At 37.8% G+C, this 24,920-nt stretch overlaps 1 protein-coding gene across 1 annotated transcript in view; it reads right to left on the bottom strand.

The window, feature by feature from the left end:
- Positions 1 to 24,920, bottom strand: part of LOC134677059 (uncharacterized) — a 46,493-nt gene that overhangs the window by 5,358 nt on the left and 16,215 nt on the right. Inside the window, exons 3-5 of the mRNA XM_063535497.1 lie at positions 24,063 to 24,397; positions 21,859 to 21,974; positions 18,985 to 19,077 (exon numbers count right to left, since the gene is read on the bottom strand). Coding sequence (XP_063391567.1) covers positions 18,985 to 19,077; positions 21,859 to 21,974; positions 24,063 to 24,397 — 544 coding nt within the window. The remainder of the gene's footprint in view (positions 1 to 18,984; positions 19,078 to 21,858; positions 21,975 to 24,062; positions 24,398 to 24,920) is intronic.

Here is a 24,920-nt window from a genome sequence, read left to right as displayed (position 1 = left end):
CAAGAGATAAGTAGGGGGATCGCCTGTACACCCGCTCTCCGCCCCGCCCGCGCCCCTCTCGTGGCGCGTGCGACCGAGCAGTCAGTCTCTGTAGCACGCAGTTGCGTTAAGCTCATTCAATTACTTATTCCTCTGGAAAAACCTGGTGTGTACAAAGTTGATTGCAGTTTTGGTAGTTCGTACAGTGGGCATACCAAACGCACTATTGCCTGCAGAATTAAAGGCCACATCGCTGCGGTCAAGAACAACGACGCTCACAAGTCAGCTATTGCTCAGTGTCACCTTGAGTCGAGTATAAGTCAATGGATCGAGCTGCATAGTCCCAAGGTCATTTCGACAGCACGCCACTATATACCAAGATTGGTAAGAGAAGCCTTAATTCACAAATACAATCGTGAAGATGGGTTTTTAAACTGTCAAATGTGTGGAATCTTGTGATTTGTTTGACTAAAAAACAACCAGTGACATCCGAATCAAACTCGCGTAGTGACACTGTGAGTGTAGTGTGCTTGGATAGACCAACAAGTGTGAACGTGATTGGACCAACGAGTGTTAACCCCTCGTAAGCTTAGACACGGATCCGTGCGCGTGAATTTAAATGCAAAACGTTTACTTTCAAAATGATTAAATGAATAAATAACATCTTATTATAATATTTTTTTGTTTTATTCATTTACCCCCTTTTTATAAAACTCTACGGGCTTGATTTAGTTTAATTATGTTTTATCCCTTTCTTTGTTGTTATATTTTATTTACTACTTATTCGTTTAAATTTTATACATTTTCTTTGTGCTAGTTTTTATACGCGCCGTGCTGAATAAATGCTGGTCCTCGTACTCGCATTATACTCAAGGCATTAGTCTTAAATACTAAGTAGGTAATAAAGATTACAGATTTATTTCAGATCTTCTTGAGGATCGGCCTAGGCCGATATGGCTTCACATTTCACAAGCACGCCTCCTCCCGTGTTTGTAAAGCTAAACCGGTCTAAGCCGATCGCCAAAAAGATCTGAAATAAATGTATAATGTATATTTTAGTATTTAAGACTAATTCCTTGAGAATAACAACGAGGACCACCAGCATTATTCAGCACGGCGCGTATAAAAACTAGAGATCTGAAAGAAATGTTTTAGTAAATGCGACAAAGTAAGTCATAGTACAATTGAACAAGAATGGTATTGTACTAAACAAGCTTCATAGTTGAAATGATTAAACAATTAAGATTCAAATTGAACAATATCTTAGTTCAGGCTAATAAGATGCATAAGTCGATGTAATCATGTTCTTAGTTGAACTTATTTAGGTCAAATAGTTAATACAGTAATTCTTCATGTTAACATTGATTTACATCTTAGTTGAAATGATTAAACAATTAAGATTCAAATTGACCAATATCTTAGTTCAGGCTAATACGCCATAAGTCGGTGTAATCATGTTCTTAGTTGAACTTATTTGGGTCAAATAGTTAATACAGTAATTCTTCATGTTAACATTGATTTACATCTTAGTTAAACTAACTTGTTTGTTTTCATTATCAAGCCCTTAGTTGATCTTACTAGGATCAATTAGTTAGCATAATTATTTTTCGTGTAAATATTGAACAAGATCTCAATTGGTTCAGTTACCTAACAATAGTAATAGCAATCAGAATTACCTTGTTTGATGTGTTTAAGTTCTTGTTAGGCTCGTATGGAATCAAGATGCTTGATTACGGCCATCAAGATATTGATAGGGCCAACCAAATTTTTTTTAGAGTGCACATTAAATCTAACTCTTAGGGTCTGTGCACACCGGCTTGCGTGTGCGTGACGTGTGTATTAGCGTTAGCGTGCGCTAAAATGTTGGAGCCGCACACGCACACGTCACGCAGGCGGTGTGCCGTCTCTCATAAGGATCTGTATACTACAACGCTGCACACACAGCCGGTGTGCACAGTAGGCCTTTAACCCATCAAGCGCCCCCACTCGCAGCGTGACTTATCTGACGCATCGTTGGTGTATTCCCATTTGTCCCCGCCGGGAACAGATGGGAATAGGCGCTGCATACAAATAATAGACGGTTTCCGTGGACACCTACTAGGCTAGTAAAAAAAATCTAGTACCTATAATATCCTACCAATCTGAATCGCACCGTAAAATCCTATATACATGTCAATAAAATCGTAATAAACTGTGAGTAATTTTGTAAATTCCATATTACTACTACTACTGTGGCGAAACGACCCGAAGTGGATCTTGGCCTCCGACAACAAATTCCACCAAATTCCATATTAACGCACTCAAAACATTCACACACTTAAAAATTTCACCCAAATCTTACAAATTCATGCCAAATTTCACCTTGCATGTTCACATCTTACCCACACAATTAACAAATAAATTGAATTATTGAATTCAGAACCGTATTTCTAAGCATATAAAGTTTCATGTTAAAAAATAGATTGAAGTTTGGTGATAGATTGCACACGCAAACCGTACATTTCACTATGAAATGTAATTAAATAAAACCAGTTAAGCTAAACTTTGGCGTGGAAAGTTGACCCCGCAATTTAGAAACAAATTGCTAACTGCACAACAAGATAGGTACATATATTGGCATTTCAACTTAACATTATGGCCATAGTCTAATAAAACATTGGTCTTCTCTTCCCAGAGTGACACAAGCCTACGTCACAATAACATGGCCGCTATATATAGCGCTATCGCATATTATCATATAGCGCTGTCGCATGATGACGTAGGCTTGTGTCAGTCAGGTGACCTAGAAAAGACGGGAAGATATACCATGATAATATAATGTTGACAATTAACGGGTTGGGATGAAATATTATCAACTTTTTACTTTTATCACAGGTTAAAATTACTGTACTGGCCCCATTCTTATTGCCCGTAGGCCATAAGGCCCATCTTTATTCTTTACATAGTATGTCAATGGAAATAGCTCGATACCCGTATGACTTCAAATATAGTTGGTCAAACCAATTTGTCGGTCAGTAAGAACCAGGAAAACTATACTCATCCTTTTCTTTTGGGTGCTAGTACTAGTGTAAGACCAAGATAGTATGATTCTCTCTGTCTAATATGATTGAAATGGAAAGTTCTTTGACAAACTATAACTAGCAACCTACCGTCCACTATTATCTCCATGTCCCTAAATCTTCGTGTTACCAAGGTTCTATGATTGAAATGAGACAGTCCATTGACAAACTATAACTAGTGACCTACGGTCCACTTTTTCTGCGTGCCCCTAGAACTTCGTGTTACCAAGGTTCCACTACTCGAAATGACGTCATTGAGTCATGACTTCAATATAACCGAGTCAAACAAATGACCATCTTGATCCTATCATGATTCGTGACCACTTACACTGAAGAGAAAGTCAGGATTCGAGATGTTTTGTGTAGAACTGGTTTATGCAACTGACTGTTTTTAATTTAAATGAATCAGCATAGTAATACAGTAAAATTATACATTTGCGTCAAATCCGGTAGTTCTGATTTTTTGCAGGCGTGTTTATGATGTTGGCCCAATGAATAATCCATGTTTGTGACTTCGAGCGCTGAACGCAACTTTGTCAAATATTGAAAAATCCGCGAAAATTTCGGTTTTCTTTTAGATTTGGGCGATTATAACCCTAAATGACTAGTTTTTGATAGTACCTTCCTTAGACGTTTTTAAAGAAGACTAAATTTGCTACAATACGAGATTAGAACTGTCTCTGTAGATTGAATAGTTTCCGATCTAAAGGCTTTCAAAATTTTGATATTTTTGAAATTGAGCTCGTAAGCTAAGTGAGTGCAGTGAGTATGCACTTTTGACTCAGGCGAAGCCGCTTGGCACGATTGTTTCTAAGGTCAAATAAAGCTGGTTGGCCCAGTAGCTACGAGATCGTACCGTGCCTACCCCCCAAAAAGGGAGGGGAAAGGGTCGGATCCCGGTCAGAAACTTGGATTGTTAATTGGACCAACATCATAAATAAGTCTGCAAAAAATCAGAACTACCGGATTTGACGCAGAAGAGCCACGTTACCAAATTCTACAATTTCATTGGATTATAGAATCTTTAAATCAGAATGTGCATTGACTAAGAGCGTTTACACATTGCCCGATCCGATATCGGGTGTCGGACGAAAGTAACATGTATGACTTTTATCTGTCTGTGTTTATATATTCAATTTAAATGAATATTAAAAAAAATACTACGAGACAACGATATTTATGAATTTTATAATATACATATATATATATATATTATAAGTATATACATTATAGAAAACATCCACATCTCAGGAAAAAATATTTGTGATGAACACACAAATATATGCCTTTTAGCAGGATTCGAACCCGGGACCTCCTATAGTTCATTTTTTTAGCATTAAATAGAATTAATTAAGGTAAACAATCTTGATGTGTCTTTTAAATTGAGAAACACATTTTAAAAATAAGTCACGGCAAATATACAATTACTTATGAATCCAATACGATCATTAAATTCTTCTGCTTTCATAAGTAATAATTATTGATTTTTATAAAGCGTTTTTCAATTAAAAGACATCCCAAGATCGCTTACCATCTTTCAAGTTCTTTCTAATGCTAAAAAAACGAACTATAGGGTTCGTATTAGGCTCCTCTTCACGTTGGGCCAACGCCAACGAGGGACGCAGCCATGCGGTAGAATGAGATAGCAATATCACTTGCTCCCTCTAACGCATAAATGCGTCCCTCGTTGGCGTTGGTGTTGGCCCAACGTGAAGAGGAGCCTTTAGCAGTGTTGCCAACTCGGATTTTGAAAAAATGCTAGACTAATGTCTAGATTATGCCAAAATTATGCCAAAGTTTCTTGAAATATGCTAAAAAAAATGCTAAAATGTCAACTTGAAATTAGATACTTAAAACACATACATTTTTCAAATTTGCCGCCTTTTTCTACTGACAAGATCTGCTTGACCAACTTGATATAGTCCGTCGACGTCCAACCGTCCCCAAAAGTCAAAATTCATATGAAAATATGAACCACATAAGGCGATGGCGCTTATTGTTGCTGCCAAGTTGGTGCAAACTTGGCTTAGACTAAATTATGCTAAAAAATATGCCAGATGCTAAATGGAAAATTTTGGTGCCAAAGCAAGTGAAAATATGCCAGATCTGGCATCAATTATGCCAAGTTGGCAACACTGGCCTTTAGGCAGGGTCACTACCGACTAGGCTAGGCCGTTCTTCAATGAATTAAATGGCTTATCAAGCTAAAAACCTACAAGTCAAGTAAAACAACAAATTAACCAACCAGTCGACAAACAGGTCTGAAAGCGGCCGGCCGTGCCTCTTACCCATATGCATGCGGACATACAAACATACATACATAAGATTAAAGCGTCGCATACGTGAGTTGACTCATAATCGTATCCCAGTTTGATGGGGCCAAAAATGCACTATTGATGAATTATAATTTAATTAAGTACCGTAAACTGGGGTGAGTAGGGATTACGAGGGTAGTTAGGTTATGAAAGGAGTGAGGAGAGGCATGATAATACGGTGAGATGGTATTTTAGGCCAGAGTTATCACATTGTCGCGTAAACACTTTATTCTCTTATTCTCAAGCTATTGTAATATTGTGTAAATTCTAGCAATCGTCCCATCTCAATCAGTTCCTATCGCCTCCAACACCGACTATGGGGTGAGCCGACACCGAATCTATAAAATGAAACGACAGATTATCATTGAAAAAATAAAGTTCATACTACCGGAACACTTTTTAAGTAAGTGCATATATAGTGCTGCAATCTACGTGCCAGATATAAAAAGAAACTTTTATTGAGGTTTGAACTTCGGATTTGTCCCAACTCACCCCATTTTCGGTATTTAATATCAACTCAAGTGTTATTTTTACAACCTTTTTTCGGATTTGTCTAACTTGTTTCCGATATTAATGTTGATACGTCAAATGCATTAATATACTTACACTCAGTCACGGATGCACGGTTTAGGGCACGGGGCACGGAAAGCGGAGAAAGGTCAGGATGATAAATTGCGTAACTTGTAATTAATGTATGCATTAACATTTACACAGGTACTATTTACTATGTGGCTGATTCTGGTTGTTTAATGGCCTTCTTCGTGGTAATACTCGTAAATTTAATTATAAAAAGCTTTGCATCCGACAGCATTCTTATAAGAGCTGTAGGTAATTATAATAAAGAATGACATTACATTAATGTTCAAAGTGCAGTGATCGCAATGAAAATAAATAATATGAGAATGGGATCATGGGAATTTAATGAAAGGAAAGAAAATATCGTCCTTAAGGCACCCATCTGATACGTCACCGATTAGACATTCAATGCGACTTGTGTTATAGTTCGTAGGTTTCTAATAGAGCCCGACGGCTAATCCTATTGTCTATTGTTAAGTAAAACCGCACGTGCTACTTACCTGCAAAAAAGGGTCTTAATTATTTTATTTGGCACCTGAGCGCGGGCTAGTCCAACGCTCAACAAACCAGTGTAGGTGCGCTCTCCGATAACGCGCTTTTGTTACGCATCTCGATGACACATTTTAGAATGGTTCTGTAGCCTTCGACTCGGCGGCGCTCAGAAACCGAAGTACTGTGCTTTTTATGCAGGTGGTTGTGGCACGTGGCACGAGCGGTTTTACTTAACAATAGACAATAGGATTAGCCGTCGGGCTCTATTAGAAACCTACGAACTATACATTGTGGCATTTATTTGATCGATCGATTTAATTCTATAGCTAGCTTACGCTACGTCTTACGTAGGCGAACAACGCGCGGCGGCGGCCGCTTTCGCCGCGCCGCGCCGCGCCGCGCCGCCTGACATTCGCGTGCAAATCGCGCCGCACCGCGTTCGCAACGAGATCGCTTTCGTAGGACACTTCTATGGGCATCAAAGGATTGATTTCGCCGCGCCGCGCCGCGCCGCGTTCGCGCGTTGTTCGCCTACGTAAGACGTAGCGTTAGTGCTGCACTCTTGCGGCAGAACATTGCAGTATTTAATACCCCCTATTATTATTTCACTTTCATACAATTTGCAAATATGAATGTCATGTCATAGGATAAGTATGAATGAGTCAGCTCCGCTTTTATCGCCCGTGGCATAACGAAGGTCAGCACTAGTGTCAACCGTTGCACTTTCTACTGCACGCGATGCATCTTGCACGAGTGGTGATAGTTAAGGAAATAATTGTTTGCCTCGCTTCTGTTTTAACAGGAATGTATTTTGTTATATTAGGGACACATTAGTCAGCCATTCTCAAAGTGTGTGTCCGCGGAACCCTAGGGTTCCGCAAAGCCTCTGTTGGGGTTCCGCGAAAATACTTGTAATAATAAGAAAAAAACCAGCACTTCCATAGGTATATCTGGTCCACATCAGTGACGAACGAAATTTTTTAATTTGGGGTTCCGTCAAATATTTCGCTTTCCAAAAGGGTTCCGTCACCAGAAAAGTTTAAGAACCGCTGCATTAGTTAATACAAAATAATATATGAAATTAAAGAATAATTGAACATTAGGTATTAGAGTTAAATGGAGGTACAAGGGGGAGGCCTATGTTCAGTAGTGGACATCTTATGGCTGAGATGATGATGATGATGATTAGAGTTAAGACCAAGAGAAGTCTGCAACGATTTTAATAGCACACGAAGTCCAAGTGATATTTTAAACGTACTTAATACTTGCACTGCGTGTGTTATTGCCTTATTAGAATCGATGCAGACTTATCTGTGGTCTAACTCTAAAAAACAGTTTTTTAAAATGTGTGTAGCTACCAAAAGGCATAAAGAAATAATTAAAAACCGTTTCATGCTCTTAGGCTAATTTCTTAGGGAAAAAATATACACTTAATTTAACGGGTTAGCACTGATTGACTAGCACTAGCACGTTATTACGTATTAGCCACAGACAAAACATCCTCCAGACTGAGCACAGTCGCGCTTCCCCCTCTGCCACGCATACGGTAATTTTACTCCATATTTGAGTCGAAAGTGTCTTCGTGTGACGTCCGTGTCTTTAAACGGACCAATCACGGCACGGGACCTCGCTCACCTCCCGCGCACCCCCGCATTTTTGGCATCATCGGTTGCATTAAATAATTGCTCTAAACTCGGTCTAGAGTTTAGAGCAATTACTTCATGCAACTATGATTCCTAGTCTATGCTTAAACCTATCGCAAACGTTCCCACGTTAGATAAAGACTATGGAGACTTATCTAGTCTATCATATACAGTCAGCAGCAGAAGTTGCTAAGCGGGCCAGGTGTTCAAAAATAACTTGGCGCGACTTTAATGTGCATGTAATGCACAAAACCAATTAGGAACGAAAATTGCCTACTTCCAAAACCTCATTATTTAAATGTACTTACAGCGAATAAAAAAATATAAGTTAATTTTCGTTACTGATGAATGGGCGTTTTTAGAATTAGAGTCCGTCACGTAATGGAATTCCACACACCAAAAAAAAATTTTTTTTGACTAAAAATGGGTTGAATTAAATCTACTATTTATATATTTTATGAAAATGTTACTTTCTTTCTATATAAATTATTTATATTCCTAATAAATCACTTTAAACTGAATGACAGCGAATGTGACGATCCATTACGTTACAAGTTTTAGGCAGGTTTTAAGTGAAGATCGGAGTGTTTTAAGTGAACCAGTTTTTATTTATTGAAATACAAAACAATTGTAATTTTCTAAAAACGAATAACAACTGCAATACTAAGTATTCAGCGAACTGATATACATGGAAGTATTCTGTCCGCTTAGTTATGACCCAACGTAAACTATTCGATTGTAGGCGGTGCTTACAAACTATTCGATTCGCAACTTCAGTTCGTCCGAGATGACAGTCAGTGACGGATGGCTAAATTGATTTATAAAAACAACGTTTTTTTGTAATTAAAAATGTTTTCATGTGTCGTGAAGTGGTGCAGAAATTATTTTAGTTCATACCAAGGATAGTGGAATCACTTTTCACTTGTAGTAAACAGATAACTTCAGTAAAATTTGGAATAAACATGACGATTTGTTTTCAATACTACCGTGCTAAGCTAAAACGTAACAACTGCATACGACTTTCATAACAACATACGACTTTTTAAATTGCGAGGATAATAGGGATGGTGTTATGCCAAATGAAGTAGACTATTTTATTAACTTGTGCTTGGTTTAGGTATTTTCTATATAATTATAAATGTAGTAGGTAATGAATTCTTTCTTACAGATTTGTATTTTCCTTTTTTATTTCATGAGATGGAGCTGTAAAAAAACTACCTCATTCATTCAAATTAATAATCAAATTTGATATTATCATTTTACATTACTTTCCATTCAGATTCCCACAAGATGCTATTCGCAGAGAACTATGGAAAAAAGCTGTCCAATTAGAGAGACATGAAATTAAGTGGATGCCTGGAAAGATATCTAGAATATGTTCTATTCATGAGATATAACTCGTGAGATAATCATACCCGGTCTCCTATATGTAGATACACTTCCACTGAATTAATTTAACAAATACACACATTATCTGAAAATGTTGATCATTCGAATCTACCCTCTACCGTCACATATATGTAGGTTCTCTCTCAAGCCATTTCCGTCAGTATAAAAGAGCGGCAAATTTAGAAAATGTTAGCGCGCGAACGGGTGTGGTCCCATACAAAATTTTAATTTTGCACCTTTTTCTACCGACAAACTTGCTTGACCGGCTATATACATATAAAATATTTCCATTGGAACTGAAAGTGGGGATTTATTGTGACTCCGCCTATTCAAATATTTTTGACCCGATTCGTGTACCCATGTAAATTTTGCAGGCTGTATAGCCAATCCGAATTCTAAGATCAAGTTTACCATAATATATTTACAATGGCGTACTTGATCTTAGATAAACGGACAGACTATACCTGAACGTGACTTCGCACTGCCATACAAATTTATAATAAAATATACAAAATACTTATTATAGCGGAATACATTTATACAACAATGATATATTTACTTATGTTGAGTTAGTCTGTCATTTCATAACAACATTTTAACTAGTTATCTTTTAATCTGCATTAAATTATTATACGTGAATTATTTGACTGGTTCTTCAATGTATGGCATAAACCTATCCCTGTCCAAGTCATATTCTAATCAAATATGAACCGCAAACTCTCAGCGGCCAGTACGTACAGCAAGAAGATTATTAGCGGATTAATGTCGCTGATTGGTAGTTATTGACATTATATGCATTTCATCTACACTTAGCTATGTACCATTAGTGTAATAAAGATGACTATTATTTTGTTTACCAGCTTTGATTACAGGCTCTGTAAACGCGTCGTCTTATTTAAATGTAGGCGTAATTTTGTATGTGTGCTAATTTGGCCCGAGAATTTGAACGGTAATGTTCCTAAAGGCGGTTTCCATACTAAATATATGCGTTCACTGAATAAAGTTATTTAAAGAAGTCTTTCCAATACGTCACATTTTTCGTTTTAATTGTTGCTTTGCAATCATTTTGTTATAAAAAACGTAAGGTAAAGGTATTATAAAAAGTTGTTTTTAATAATTATCATATATTATTCTTGCAAATGAGATCGAAATCAGTATCAATTATCCTAAAAATTAATATAAATTCTAATAAAATCAATCACAGCCACAGTAGGACAAAGTGACGTTATGGACCATAATATCGCGTTTAGGAACTAGATGAAGGGTTTACATGTGCGGAAAATAGCTACTTAATTTAATACCTACTTAATGTTGTACTAAATTAAATAATTTAGTAATTAATACCTATTATTATAGTTTAACTTAACAGATTTTGAAATTTCCTGCAGTAATTATGCTTTCGACTGCAGCAGTATTGCAGCACGATAATACTGCCGACTGCATTACTGCTACAAAATCAAAATAGATGTTGCTGCTCAGTTTTTTGATATTTGCAGTTAGCAGTATTGTCGTACTGCAATACTGCTGCAGTCGAAAGCATAACCTGCGCCTGCCAGCGTTTCTTAGGTCGAGCCGCCACTGGCGCTAAGTAATTACTAGTAGGTCGAGTAGTTAGAAGAATATAGCTAGAATAAAATTATTTGTGTGTTTTTAATATCACTCTACCTACTATATTTTGGCAACTTAAACTGACGGCATGTAAATCGTGCATTTTCATTCCATACGTCACGTTTTTTTGTTCCACTAATACATCACGTAACGTTTTGGATGTGACGTAGGCATGCCGGTTGGTTAATAAAGCGAAATAGCGGTCTGATCGTTTGAATTTTCTTAATTATAATTATTTGATATCATACAACACATAATAATCTAACGTAATTCATAAATATTTAGTCAATAATTGACTCCTTATCTTCAGTTTAATTCAGTTCGTTGTGGAAAACAAATTTCTGCACATCGTGACGCACAACCTACACTAGCTTTTTTCGAGCCTAATTGCCTTGTAAAACCTAAACACCGGGTAAGTATAGGAACATAATGTTACGATCATGTAAAAATCCGTATGATATTAGTAGATTTTTGCTACTAAGTTGGTAAAAACTCCGTGACGTTGGTGGAAATTTCCACTACGTCGATATTGAAGGACAACAATAAATTAAACATTAATGCATATTTTTACTTTAGGTGCTAAAAAATAAGGTTTTTAATAGATTTTGGCTGGTACGATCTTATCACACAACAACCAGGTTCGGGCCTAGAAGGAGGCAGATATATAATATTTGGATCCAAAGTATGCAAAGTGTGCATGGGACACTCAAAAATCATCTCCCTTTCTTCAGTTTTTGTACATTTTCTTTACCTTAAAGTACCATTTAATCAGTTTTTTTACCATAAATACTCAGATAATAAATCACTTTACAATTTTTGTATACATGTAGTACACTTTAAAACAGTATTTGACGGTAAAAAAGTATACCAAAGTCGTAGGACAGTGATATTTTACCCAAATATTTTTTTCCGAAAACGCCCGAATAGTGATGAAGTTAAAATTACGTCACAATGTTTATGACTTCCCCCTCCCCCATGTCACAACATGTCATATTTTCTTGACCCCCTCTCACCCCTAAACGTGTGACGTAATTAATGGATGACCCCTAAAGAGAAAAAGGTAATTTTGGAGGTAATTTTGAACGGCTGCTATTTAACTGATCACCAGATTTAGTAAAATTTAATACCAAAAAAATATATTTTACCACCCTAAAATAATGAATGATCACCAAAATTATAACACCATTTTAATGTGAAATGATTACCAAAATTATTACAATTTACTATCCTTTTAAAGGAAATGACACCAAACTAATCATTATTAACCCAACAATAGTAAATGATTACCAAATTTCAAACCCCATTTTAATGTGAAATGATAACCAAATTTTTACATCTTGCTATCCTATTAAAGAAAATGACACCAAAATAATCATTGTACACCCAAAAATAGTAAATGACCACCAAAATTAGAACTCCATTTTAATGTAAAATTATAACCAAATTTTTAAATCTTGCTATCCTATTAAAGCAAATGACTCCAAAATAATCATTGTAAACCCAAAGATATAATTTAAAATGTGCAAATATTTAATATACCGTTATCCTATTAAATTAATTAATCCACTTCGTCACCTTTTTCTTGTAGCATTTTATTTCTGTAACAGTCTCAGTTCTAACCTAACCTAACCCCCAATTTTCTAGTAGCATTTCGTTTCTGTAAGGGTCGCAGTTCAAACCTAACCTAACCCACTTTTCTAGTAGCATTTCTTTTCTGCAAGGGTCGCAGTTCAAACCTAACCTAACCCACTTTTCTGGTAGCATTTCGTTTCTGCATGGGTCGCAGTTCAAACCTAACCTAACCCACTTTTCTAGTAGCATTTCTTTTCTGTAAGGGTCGCAGTTCAAACCTAACCTAACCCACTTTTCTAGTAGCATTTCTTTTCTGCAAGGGTCGCAGTTCAAACCTAACCTAACCCACTTTTATTGTAGCAATTCGTTTCTGTAAAGGTCGCAGTTCAAACCTAACCTAACCCACTTTTCTAGTAGCATTTCGTTTCGTATTAGGTTAGGTAGGTATGCGGTGCGGGCTACGGGGGTATGAGCGAGAGGGGCTAGTAATTTTTGCATCAGTTTACTTTATTTGTTAATATGTATACATTTTTTGGTAATCATAGTGGTTTATTTAGGTGAAAATATCGCATTAATTTGGTCTTCAAGATTTGGTGATCATTAATGATTTTTGGTGATCATTCAATATATTTGGTATTTGAATACAATTTGAAGTGCAGTCGTAATTAAAATGGTGGTGCTTTTGTATTTTTAGGCCGTATTTTTTTGGTGTTCAATAATGTTTTTTGGTAAGCATGATTTTTTTATTTAGGGTACCAAAGTATTTTCTGGTGGTCATTATATTTGTAGCCATTTTGAACACCTCGCCCGCTTAGCAACTTCTGCTGCTGACTGTACAGCCTTTATTTCAAGTTATCGCCGGCATCGCTAGGTGCATCAATGCAGAGAAAGTGCAAGCTGACCTCGAGACCTTCATGCGGCGGTGGGATGCACCCAGTCTGTCGACTGAGATATGTGGGTAGTAGCAGGCGTGGCTCACTCCGCGATTTCGTCGCTTTGCTACAGGTAGCTAAAAGTACATCCGTTCGACCCCAATTTTGGGGTTTGCCATAAGCCGCGCGTGGCGCTGTCGCCACCTAGCGGCGATATGTGTGCTGATCGTGACAGACGCGTTTTGTTAGTGAGTGAGTCTTCTGTATCTAGTACTATTATTTATTCTGTGGTAGTAGGTAGTTATACAAGGTCGTACAGTCGCCTGCAATAATATGATACTCTCCGAAGGCCGCAAAAATATGTGACTTGGGGCCCGATTCGGATTTTGAAATAAGTAGACATCGATTAGACATCTTTTAGACATCACCAAGATACGATAACGATATGTTTAAGATCTAACCTGTCAAATTTGACATTTGCGCGATTCTGGAGATACTCTTGAACGATTTCTACAGGATATGACTTAGAGATCCAATTCACATCTAATAGATATCTTACTCTATCTAACGTAAAAGTGACATTGGTTGCCCGAATTGCGCTGCAAAAGAGAACTAGTTGATATCTAAACTATAACGTATCTAGAATGGACCTAGTACGTGTCGTCTCTTGTGAATATCTTGAAGTTCGAATACGGCAGTTGCTCTTATGGCTCTACAAATAAGATCGTGTCAGATATTTTGGCGGCTTTCGTTGTGTAACATATTATTGCAGGTGACTGTACATATGGAGGGTAGAGGGACAGAATAAATAATAGTACTACTCGTAGGTACAGAAGACTCACTCTTTAACAAAACGCGTCTGTCACGATCAGCACACATATCGCCGCTAGGTGGCGACAGCGCCACGCGCGGCTTATGGCAAACCCCAAAATTGGGGTCGAACGGATGTACTTTTATCTACCTGTAGCAAAGCGACGAAATCGCGGAGTGAGCCACTCCTGATAGAGGTAACACCCCCTCAGTCAACGTGTTAAAAATAATGACAAAATTACTGATGGTGTCTGGTTCTTATACCTACTCGTAATTTTTTTGATAAAGTTAAACCAAGAAAAGTCTGCAGCGATTTTGATAGCCCACGCAGTGCAGGTGTTATTTTAAACGTCAAACTTCTATGAAATGACGATGTTATAAACTTGTTGCGTGGGCTATCAAAATCGCTGCAGACTTTTGTTGGTCTTACTCTAATTACTTCCTTTTTTAGGTGTCCTATTACGTGTCCGTATTGTATAGTTCGACTTTTGTTACTTCAAAACTTTTGAAGTAGGTATGTACCTAAGTCTATAAAGGCGAAATTCCACGAGTGTGCTTGTGCCGCCCAGTGCCGCACCCTGGTGGAATACCACCTTAAGTTTCTAAAGAAAGTGCTTTTTTAAAGTGCCGCACACTAGTGGAATCCCGCCTTAAAATTCTAAAGAAAGTGTTTAATTTAACCGTATACCTCTTTTTCTTTATAATCCTAAGACGAAGTACCTATAAATATATCCGTTATCATACATCCTTCATACAACTACTAATCCTTACCCTTTCCCACGTACTTTCCTACTATACAAATCAACCTTAACACAATCACATAGAGATCATATTCGCTAGACTGGGTAGCGTTTCATCAAATTAATATGCGCGCACGCATGTTTTATTCAGTTAATTATTATATTTAATCTAAAGATTAAGGTCGCGGTAGTAAGCACTTTCTTTCGTGATACGAATACCGTTAACCATTCGTATTCATTAAGTGGGATATGAAAAGCGAAAACATGAGTGAATATGGTTTTTGACATCACTATATACACCTTATAAAACAAACGGCATGATTCTAACTTTAAGATACGTCAATTAGTAGATATAAAAACGATATGGATTAGATAAATTATGTCAGTGTCAGATGTGACGTTTCTTCAACATGTACGTCACTTTTGACATTGACACATCTAATCCATATCGTTTCAAGATCTCTTAATTGACGTAGGTAGGTATCTTAAAGTTCGAATCCCCAACGGCCTGATTCGGAAAGTGAATTAGAGATTAACTAGATACGATATAGTAAAGATATGTGACGTCCCACGGATAAAGGTACCTTATGGCGGTTGGCGCTTACGATTATTAACGTCGCTCCAATATTATTGCGGCGCTATGCGACGTTAGCGCCAGCCGCCATAAGGTACCTTTTGTCGTGGAACGTCACATATCTTTACTATTTCATATCTAGTGCATCTCTTAATCATTTCCCGAATCGAGCCGTATGTCAGTACGAGCGAGATGCATAGAAAGTAAATTAAGTTCACGATAGCGTTTATATCAATGCCAAACTGATGGGAGCCGTATAGGTGTATAATTTGTTAAGATTTTTGTTTTCAAAGGCCTCTACAAATGTTGCAACAGATCGCATGCGATTTCAGATACCTGTCGACTAAAAGTATATAATTTCTTGGAACTATATACCTTCAAACAAAAAAAAATATTTCCAAATCGGTTCACCAATGACGAAGTTATAAGGTACATACATACAAAATAAGTGTTCCGTAAACAAAGTTTTGTACGGAACACTAAAAAACGGTCGAATTTATAACCTCCTCCTTTATTTTTGAAGTCGGTTAAAATCTAGTAGTACCATACACAGAATCAAAATGTAATATTTTTTAATTTTAGAACTTAGAATGTCGTTTTATAATGAGAATGTAACTTTGATTGTATGGTAGCGGCTAGGTTCGCAGCAATGATAGCAACACAGCAGAAACTATAGCAAACTATTAGAAATTGCGTTCACTGTACCACTACATTGTAGTGTGTAGCGAAGTAGCAATAAAGAAATGATAAATAACACTGAGTAACTAATTATTAATTATGGGCTATGGCGAAACGTTACATTATCGTAATTGCTATGGTGAAGGTGTTACAAGCTTACAACAGCTTTTCATCAAAATTCTTTGCATTTCTATAGGTTGTTAATGAAGAATTTTTAGGGTTCCGTACCCAAAGGGTAAAACGGGACCCTATTACTAAGACTTCGCTGTCCGTCCGTCCGTCCGTCCGTCCGTCTGTCTGTCACCAGGCTGTATCTCACGAACCGTGATAGCTAATACAGTTGAAATTTTCACAGATGATGTATTTCTGTTGCCGCTAATATAACAACAAATACTAAAAACAGAATAAAATAAAGATTTAAGTGGGGCTCCCATACAGCAAACGTGATTTTTGACCAAAGTTAAGCAACGTCGGGCGTGGTCAGTACTTGGATGGGTGACCGTTTTCTTTTTGCATTTTTTTCCGTTTTTTTTTTTTTGCTTTATGGTACGGAACCCTTCGTGCGCGAGTCCGACTCGCACTTGCCCGGTTTTTAATTTACTTACTCGTACTCGTACAAATGAGTTTAGTTTTTAAATGGAATTGAACTTTATACAATATACATGTATTTTTACATTTAGACAATAAATACTACACTACGTAGGTATCGTATCTAAAGTCCAAGTTAATAATTACGATTTTAGGTAGGTAGGTACATATAGAACTAAAACTAAGCCTCACACTATGAAATGGCATAGTTACGGATGTATTAGAGGTAATGAAGCAGAAACGAATTCACAGTCGGGCAATAGTGCGAAATCCTCGGTGCGCGAGTGTAGTCGCCATCAGATATCGGAGCGGCTAAGGGGCTGTCCATAAATTACGTCATCGATTTTTGAGGATATTGACCCCCCCCCCCTATAATCATCCAAAAATCATGCTTCAAATGACCCATTTCCTCTTACTTCATGCTACCGTCATCCGATGTCCAGACCCCCCCCCCCTAATTTGAAATGACGTAATTTATGAATAGCCCCTAAAGCGTCTTCATTGTCAAGCCGTTAGAGTGCGCGTTCAGATATTTTTGACCACCTCGGCCGCTCTGATATATCTAATGGTAACTGTACATTCAGATACTATGGATGTATTGTCAGTTATGTACTTACCAAACCTACCATCTGAAGTTATAACGGTACAAAAAAGGCTATTTTCATAGTTATCGTACTTTCAAATAACTTCGACATGGTTTGAAAATCGATATCCCACCGTTATATCGATAATAAGCACATACCTATACATTCGAATAACTGAATTGTACAAATTACATATCTATGGATGGTGAAATTTGTATTAGAAATTTCGATGGATTGAAATTATAGGTATGTTCTGTCATGCGAGTAAAGTAGTTTAGGTCAATAAACAATTTCTATTTGTATGTTTCTATATGGTTGATAACCATCAATAGTGCCGTAATATTCTTATAACTACTTATATCTATTTTGGTATATGAAGAAACAGGGTTTCTATTGTATAAAGTCTCAGATACGCGTAATTTTGCAGGATTGCCATAAAACAAACCTAACCTACCTATAGGAGAACCTTGCGAAAATCCCGAGAAGTTAACGGTTTTAGAATTATGCTTAATGATAATCTCACAATCATAACATGACTTTCAATAATTATGTCAAACAAAGGGATCCGGATTGTGTAGCAGTGGCGGCGCGTCAAACATATCCATAGGCAAGCCGGGGCTAACTTGGCTTACATATTTCCTTTTACAACTCTGCTCAAATGTCCAAAAACAGGCAAGCCGGTTGGAATCGGCTTTTATGGACGCACCGCCACTGTTGTGTAGGCTGCATCCCATCACATTGGCATGGCAATGCATACGCATTTAGTTACGCAGCGTACTATAGTCCGTTTTTTTAGCATTAGAAAGAACTTCACAGAAGTTCGCTTGTGGTTCTAAATCTGGCACTTTTAGCGGTAACAATTTGAAGTAAATTATATATATTGACCATGCTACATTAGATAATTCAATAATTACATATTAACAATTAACGACCCTGATAAAAATTGCACGGTTCCTTCTGCGGAGTTCTTTCTAATGCTAAAAAAAACGAACTATACGTAGGCGAACAACACGCGAACGGGAAGCGAAGCGATGCGACGCGGGTTGAATCAATCCTTTGATACCTATAGACATAGGCGTACGCACGGTGGGGCAAGTGGGGCAACTTGCCCCACCCTGGTCTGTGGTCTGACGAGAACCTAAAAACTTTTAGGAACAATTTAGGCACGTAACCCTATTTCTGCCCCACCCTTTAAAAAATGCTGGGCACGCCTATGCCTCTAGAAGTGTCCTACGTGGCAGTGTTGGCCGAAACGTTAATGCAATTGAAAAATGTTGGTCATTAACCATTATAAATTGAACCTTATACCGTAACGGACGATTACAGTTTACGATTCAATTTATAATGGTTAACATTTTCAATTGCATTAACGTTTCAGCCAACACTGCAACGTGGGCGATCTCGTTGCGAACGCGAACGCCTTGGGCCCGCCGCGCCGCGCCGCGTCGCGAGTTGTTCGCTTTTTAAGACGTAGCGTTAAAGTTGAGGTATTAAATGAAACAGACCTTCTGCGGGGGTTGATGCTGTTTCTTCACGTCGATCCAGAACCGCGCCAAGTTGATGCCCAGACCGATCAGCGCCAGAATGAAGAATTTAACCTGCAAAAATAAATAATTAAAGATGTGTTACATAAGCAGTATGAACTAAAAAAAATAAGGTGGGGCCGAGATGATCAAATGCTGCCCCCTATAGTTCATACACGTGGCCTATAGCGATTGTCAGTTTGACTTGATTCATAACTACGATAGAATATCTTATTGTTTGTTTTTAACTACATTCAATTTAGCATAATCACAGAATAAATAAACAATCCAAAAACATTGATTTAATTTGCGTCTCCTGTAACATTAATTTCTGAAATACATATATATATATATATATATTGAATTTACCAGCTAGTAAGCACGTAGATGGGCTCTAAACCCCGGGTTAGTGAATGGTGCAAGTGACCCTATGTAATTGATCACGCCTTTCACTGCTAAATCCCTAACACTCATCGTCTATCGTTCATCCACTTTATAAATAAATATTAAATAAATAAATATTATAGGACATTTTTACACAAATTGACTAAGCCCCACGGTAAGCTCAAGAAGGCTTGTGTTGTGGGTACTTAGACAACGATATATATAATATACAAATACTTAAATCCGTAGAAAACAACCATGACTCGGGAACAAATATCTGTATCATCATACAAATAAATGCCCTTACCAGGTTTCGAACCCGGGACCATCGGCTTCATAGGCAGGGTCACTACCCACTAGGCCAGACCGGTCGTATGTATCGTTAAATTTAAATACATAATTACAATTATTTAACAGTGGCGCTATTGAGTACGTTGATGGGCACTTAAACCCGGGTTAGCGAATGGTGCAATTGACCCTAATTGTATTTGATCACGCCCTCTTTAAATGATGGTCGACAGACATGTCGCCATAAATGAATCACATCTTTTACGGTCCAGTAATTTCACTGCTAAGTCCATAACACTCATCGTCCATCGTTCATCCACTTTCTTGTGTGACTATGCGTGAAGCGTATACTAATAGAGTTAGACCAAGAAAAGTCTGCAACGATTTTGATAGCGTACGCAGTGCAAGTGTTATTTATACGTCAGAATTTCATAGAAGTGTGACGTTTAAAATAACACTTGCACTGAGAGTGCGATCAAAATCGTTGCAGACTTTTCTTGGTCTAACTCTAACTAAGACTTCAGGGTAATCGATGTTTACGCCCTTCGATTGAGATAAAAACATTACACATTTGTCATTTTCCAATCGTTAAAAAAAATATTTATTGTTTTTTCTGGTTAAAAAATTAAAATATTTACTAACTGTGGAAGTCATCAACTCATCACTTATTCTATTTAGGCCCACTTGCACCATTCCACTAACTCGGGGTTGACCGGTTAAACCTGGAGTTACCATGGTTACCAGTACAATTTGACACTGGGTTGACGGTTAAACCGCTTAACTCCGAGTTAGTGGGATGGTGCAAGTGGGCCTTAGGGCCACTTGCATTGCACTATTCACTAACCCGAGGTTAACAAAATAAACATAGAGTTACCATTGTTACCAGTACTATTTGACACTGGGTTAACGGTTTAACCGGTTAACCCCGGGTTAGTGGGATGGTGCAAGTGGCGCTTATAGGTAGAAATGAATATGTGACTGACAGGCCACGTATACCTATCGTAAAAATTGTCCAATGACATATATCTAAAGACGGGCCTTACGTACACTAAAGCGGCCCACAGTTTACCAGTTCGCCGGACGATATCAGCCTGTCAGTTGTTCGGAGCTGTCTTTGCTTCTAACTTTTTAACTGACAGGCCGATATCCGGCGGGCGATAATCAGTGGGCACCTTAAGAATGGTGCTAGTTCAGCAATCCTATGCAGTCTTGTGAGGTATACAAAAATAAAAGTAACAACAAAATAATTAATCTAAAATTTAAATTAAAACTAAACATACGTTCAGCAATATTAACTCACATTTAACGCGAAATTTATTCAATTACCTTTATTTACCGACGTCTCGACACAGGTTTCAGGGCTCCTCTACAGGATGGGCCAACGCCGGCCACTCCATGGGACGCACTTAAGCGTTAGAGGGAGCAAGTGATATTGCTATCTCATTCTACCGCATGGTTGCGTCCTTTGGAGTGGCCGGCGTTGGCCCATCGTGTAGAGGAGCCGTCACTGGCTAACTGATGTCCCAGCTAGTTCAGCAATGTCACGTACACGCCATCGCGTTGTGGCATTATGGCTCCTCTACACGATGGGCCAACGCCGGCCACTCCATGGGACGCACTTAAGCGTTAGAGGGAGCAAGTGATATTGATATCTCATTCTACCGCATGGTTGCGTCCTTTGGAGTGGCCGGCGCAGGACCATCGTGTAGAGGAGCCATTAGACTGCACGATTGGCTCGAATTCGTGAGTGACACCGCTGAATTAGTACCATTCTTAATGGCCGTAAGGCCCGTCCTGAGATATATGTCAATGCTAGCAGGTCAGTTACTCAAAATGAGTGGAAATCAATTACGGCATCCGTCATCGAGTTTTTCACTAGATGACAGCACCGTGGCGAGAGGTCTAGCTGTCATAATCTACCAAACATGTTTAACCATTTTTTTATTGGGGGATTTTGACAGCAGCTGTCAAAAAGACCTCTCGCCACGGTGCTGCCATCTAGTGAAAATCTCGATCGCGGAAAACCTCATTGGGGGAAACTGTTATTAAATAAATGGGGCATTATCTACGAAAAGGGACCGTATTGTCGATGGCGCTTACGCCGCTCAGCGTCGCGCGGCATTGTATTTATATCGGAGCATCCAATAAGGTCCCTTTTCATAGATAACGTCACAAATAAAGTACCTGCAATTTGAAGGACAGAATTTGCAGCAATGTCCCGATCTTGGCTTTCAGCACGGCTCCGAGGATCAGTAGCTTCAGGATGGCCTTCTTCTTCTTCTTCTTTTTGCCTCTTTGCTCTAAAATTAGAAGAATGTTATAGAAGACGAACCACAGATAATGAAACAAGTTCCTTCTTTGTATTTAATGGATTAAGTATAAAGGCTTGACCACATAGACTGCGCGGCATCATGCAATTAATGCGTTCCGTTGGCTTCACGCAAACTATGTGGTCAAGTCTCTAAGTATGGAAAAATGAATAACTTAGGTACTATATTAAACTTATTATACTAAACTTACTAATACTTATTATATTATTATAATAAATTTGTTTTATCGTGATCTAAGCGTAACACTAAACGTTTTTCGTCAATGCAAATGCGATGCATCAATCGTCTTAGGATCCTTTTTCATATGTATTGAATAAACTATTTAAAAAAAACCAACGAATACAGGACCTCCTTTTGGAATTGAAGTCGTTTAAAAATATCACAAATTAAGTGTTATTCCTCTATTGGTCATGTAAAGGATGACTCACGCTAGACCGGGCCGGATGATAATTTTATGATGCTTAATTTGCATTATGAACCTATATAACAATCTAGGTCGTCTAGACATATAGCTATTAGACACGGAAGTGAAATTCAATAATTTATTCATCGTTAAGAATGTTCTCGAAAATAATTATATACTTACATGTCTTAGGAGGTGTTTTAATCGTAAAATAAAAGTCCGTTAGAAATTTTAATTAAAAAATCGTTAAAATACAACGTTTATAAAATGCAGTTTAATGATGTAATGTATAATGCATGCTCATGCGAATTTCAAATGCATTTAAAATGGAGAAGATTTCACTAAGTAGAATGGGGAAAGGCATATTCATAAATAATTTTTTGGCTGAAAGTTAAAGTCCAAATTTATGTGATAAGAGCTATCTCCATAAGGTACCAGACGACGTATCAAAGCTTTTGGAAAATGCGAACTTGCGAAGACGGAGCAGGAATCCTCTACTGAACATTATACTTGAAGAGTGAAGATCCCTCAAGAAATGTATAATATATCTATATCTTTCATGTAGGTAACTCATACTGTCTCCTCAGTATATTGGTATATTGTTTACGTCGAAATAAATCATATCATTTCACTAAGTAGATTGGTTTCATGTTTTGCACGATATATTTATAAAAGCTTTGTGATTAATATTAACTTTCCTTTTTTTTTAAATTAGCGCTTGACAGCCTCGTCACGACAAAATAAGATATGGGGTTACAGGGCGCCATCTACTTTCCGACGGTCTCGACACAAGTCTTATACCTAATAACAATATCACTAGTTTTGGTTGATACATTGATATTTTGGTAAAACGATCACATAAAATTCAATAGTAAAAAAATGTAATATCTATATATATTTCATGCACTATTGCAAATTGCAATCGATACTTAGTATAGAAGAATACTTATTACATGCAATAAATGCTTATTTCATCTTGTATGGCATATTGAGGAATATTTATAACATGCAAATGCAAGTCAAGATGCATATCACAAGTGCAATCAAATGCATTTCCAATGTATTTACCAGTATTGTTCAAGGATGTTTTGTTCCTGAAATTATACTTAACTATTAGGTATCCCAATTGTAATGTGGTGTAGCTTAAATAAGTTAAAAATATCTTAACGAATTATCAATCTGATCATTAACATCATCATAGAGAAAAAAATACATAGAGTGCTCACTCCATACATCAGTTTTAGTACCAATGCGACTATTATTTTCGTAGTCGAAATCTACCATCGAGCAGCGGAATTATCAGTACTGCTTCTACCCACTTCTACCAGATAAGTTTTGTCATTTGGTATTAATTGTAGTCTTTTGTCATTAATTGTATAATCTTTAGGTTTAGTTTGTAATTGCCTTGTTAATTTATATAAGTGCATGTTACTTCACTCAGACCAATAATTGTGTTACCCATAAGTGGAAACTGTTCTGGCAATTGTATTAACTTAATTCTTTTAACTTTAGGTGTAATTATATGCTGTCTGTTTCCCTATGCAAATAAATAACTGGAAACACTATCACATTCTACTGTCACTTTACAAAATGTTTCCGCGAATATGACTCAGAACAAACGTCTAAAATCTAGAGTACATGCAACCACCACCAACCTTCGACTCCACTTTTATCCGCAATCCCATTCTCTTCTTCATCACTCTTCACGGCATGCTCTGCCACGGCATCCAGCGCCTTATCCCCCATGCTCAAGAAATCCTCCATCATCCCCCTGCCCTTCCTCGTGGCATTCTCTCCTATGACCCAGGACTGGGTCCGCCCGAACGCCCGACCTTTGGGCTCCATCTCCTGCATCATGACTGGGTGGACCAGGTGGATCTTTGCGGGCTTTTGCTTTTTCTTCTTCATCTTTTTCTGGCCTTGGCCGCCTGTGGAGATGGTTATGCTGTCGATGCCGCCGCCCTCGTGATCATGTTTTCTGGACATCGCCCTGTGGAATAGGGAAAATTAGCAGAAAATCACGATGGAATACCTTTAGTCACCCTTAAGGTGACAGTCCATTTCCAACGATAGCTGCATTACTGTTCATTTTACTATGGAAATTGACAATGACAGCGACGCGTTCAGTACCGGTAGTGCAGCTGCGGTTAGAATTGGAATGTTACCATTGGGGCCACTTCCACTAACCCAGGGTTAACCGGTTAAACCTGGAGTTAAAATGTTACTAGTACAATTTGACACTGGTTTAAGGGTTTAACCGGTTATCCCCGCGTTAGTGGAATGGTGCAAGTGGGCCTTAGTTGATCACACGCAGATTTAGGTGTTTCTCAGTCTTTTCGGAACCCAATTTTTGAGAATATTGGTGAAACACGACCTATTTCGGTTCAGTCCTAAACTATCTGGGGGCCGTTTTGTCCCCATTCTCCTCAGTAATCCCTATTCACCCCGGTTGACGGTATCTCTAAAATTCGCTTTCAAAAGTACCTGTCACAGTCCAATTGGTTTACATATGA

The sequence above is a fragment of the Cydia fagiglandana genome, chromosome 25, assembly GCF_963556715.1.
Source record: "Cydia fagiglandana chromosome 25, ilCydFagi1.1, whole genome shotgun sequence".
Lineage (NCBI taxonomy): Eukaryota > Metazoa > Arthropoda > Insecta > Lepidoptera > Tortricidae > Cydia > Cydia fagiglandana.
The sequence above is the reverse complement of the archived record's forward strand: the minus strand, read 5'-3'. Positions and strand labels throughout refer to the sequence as shown.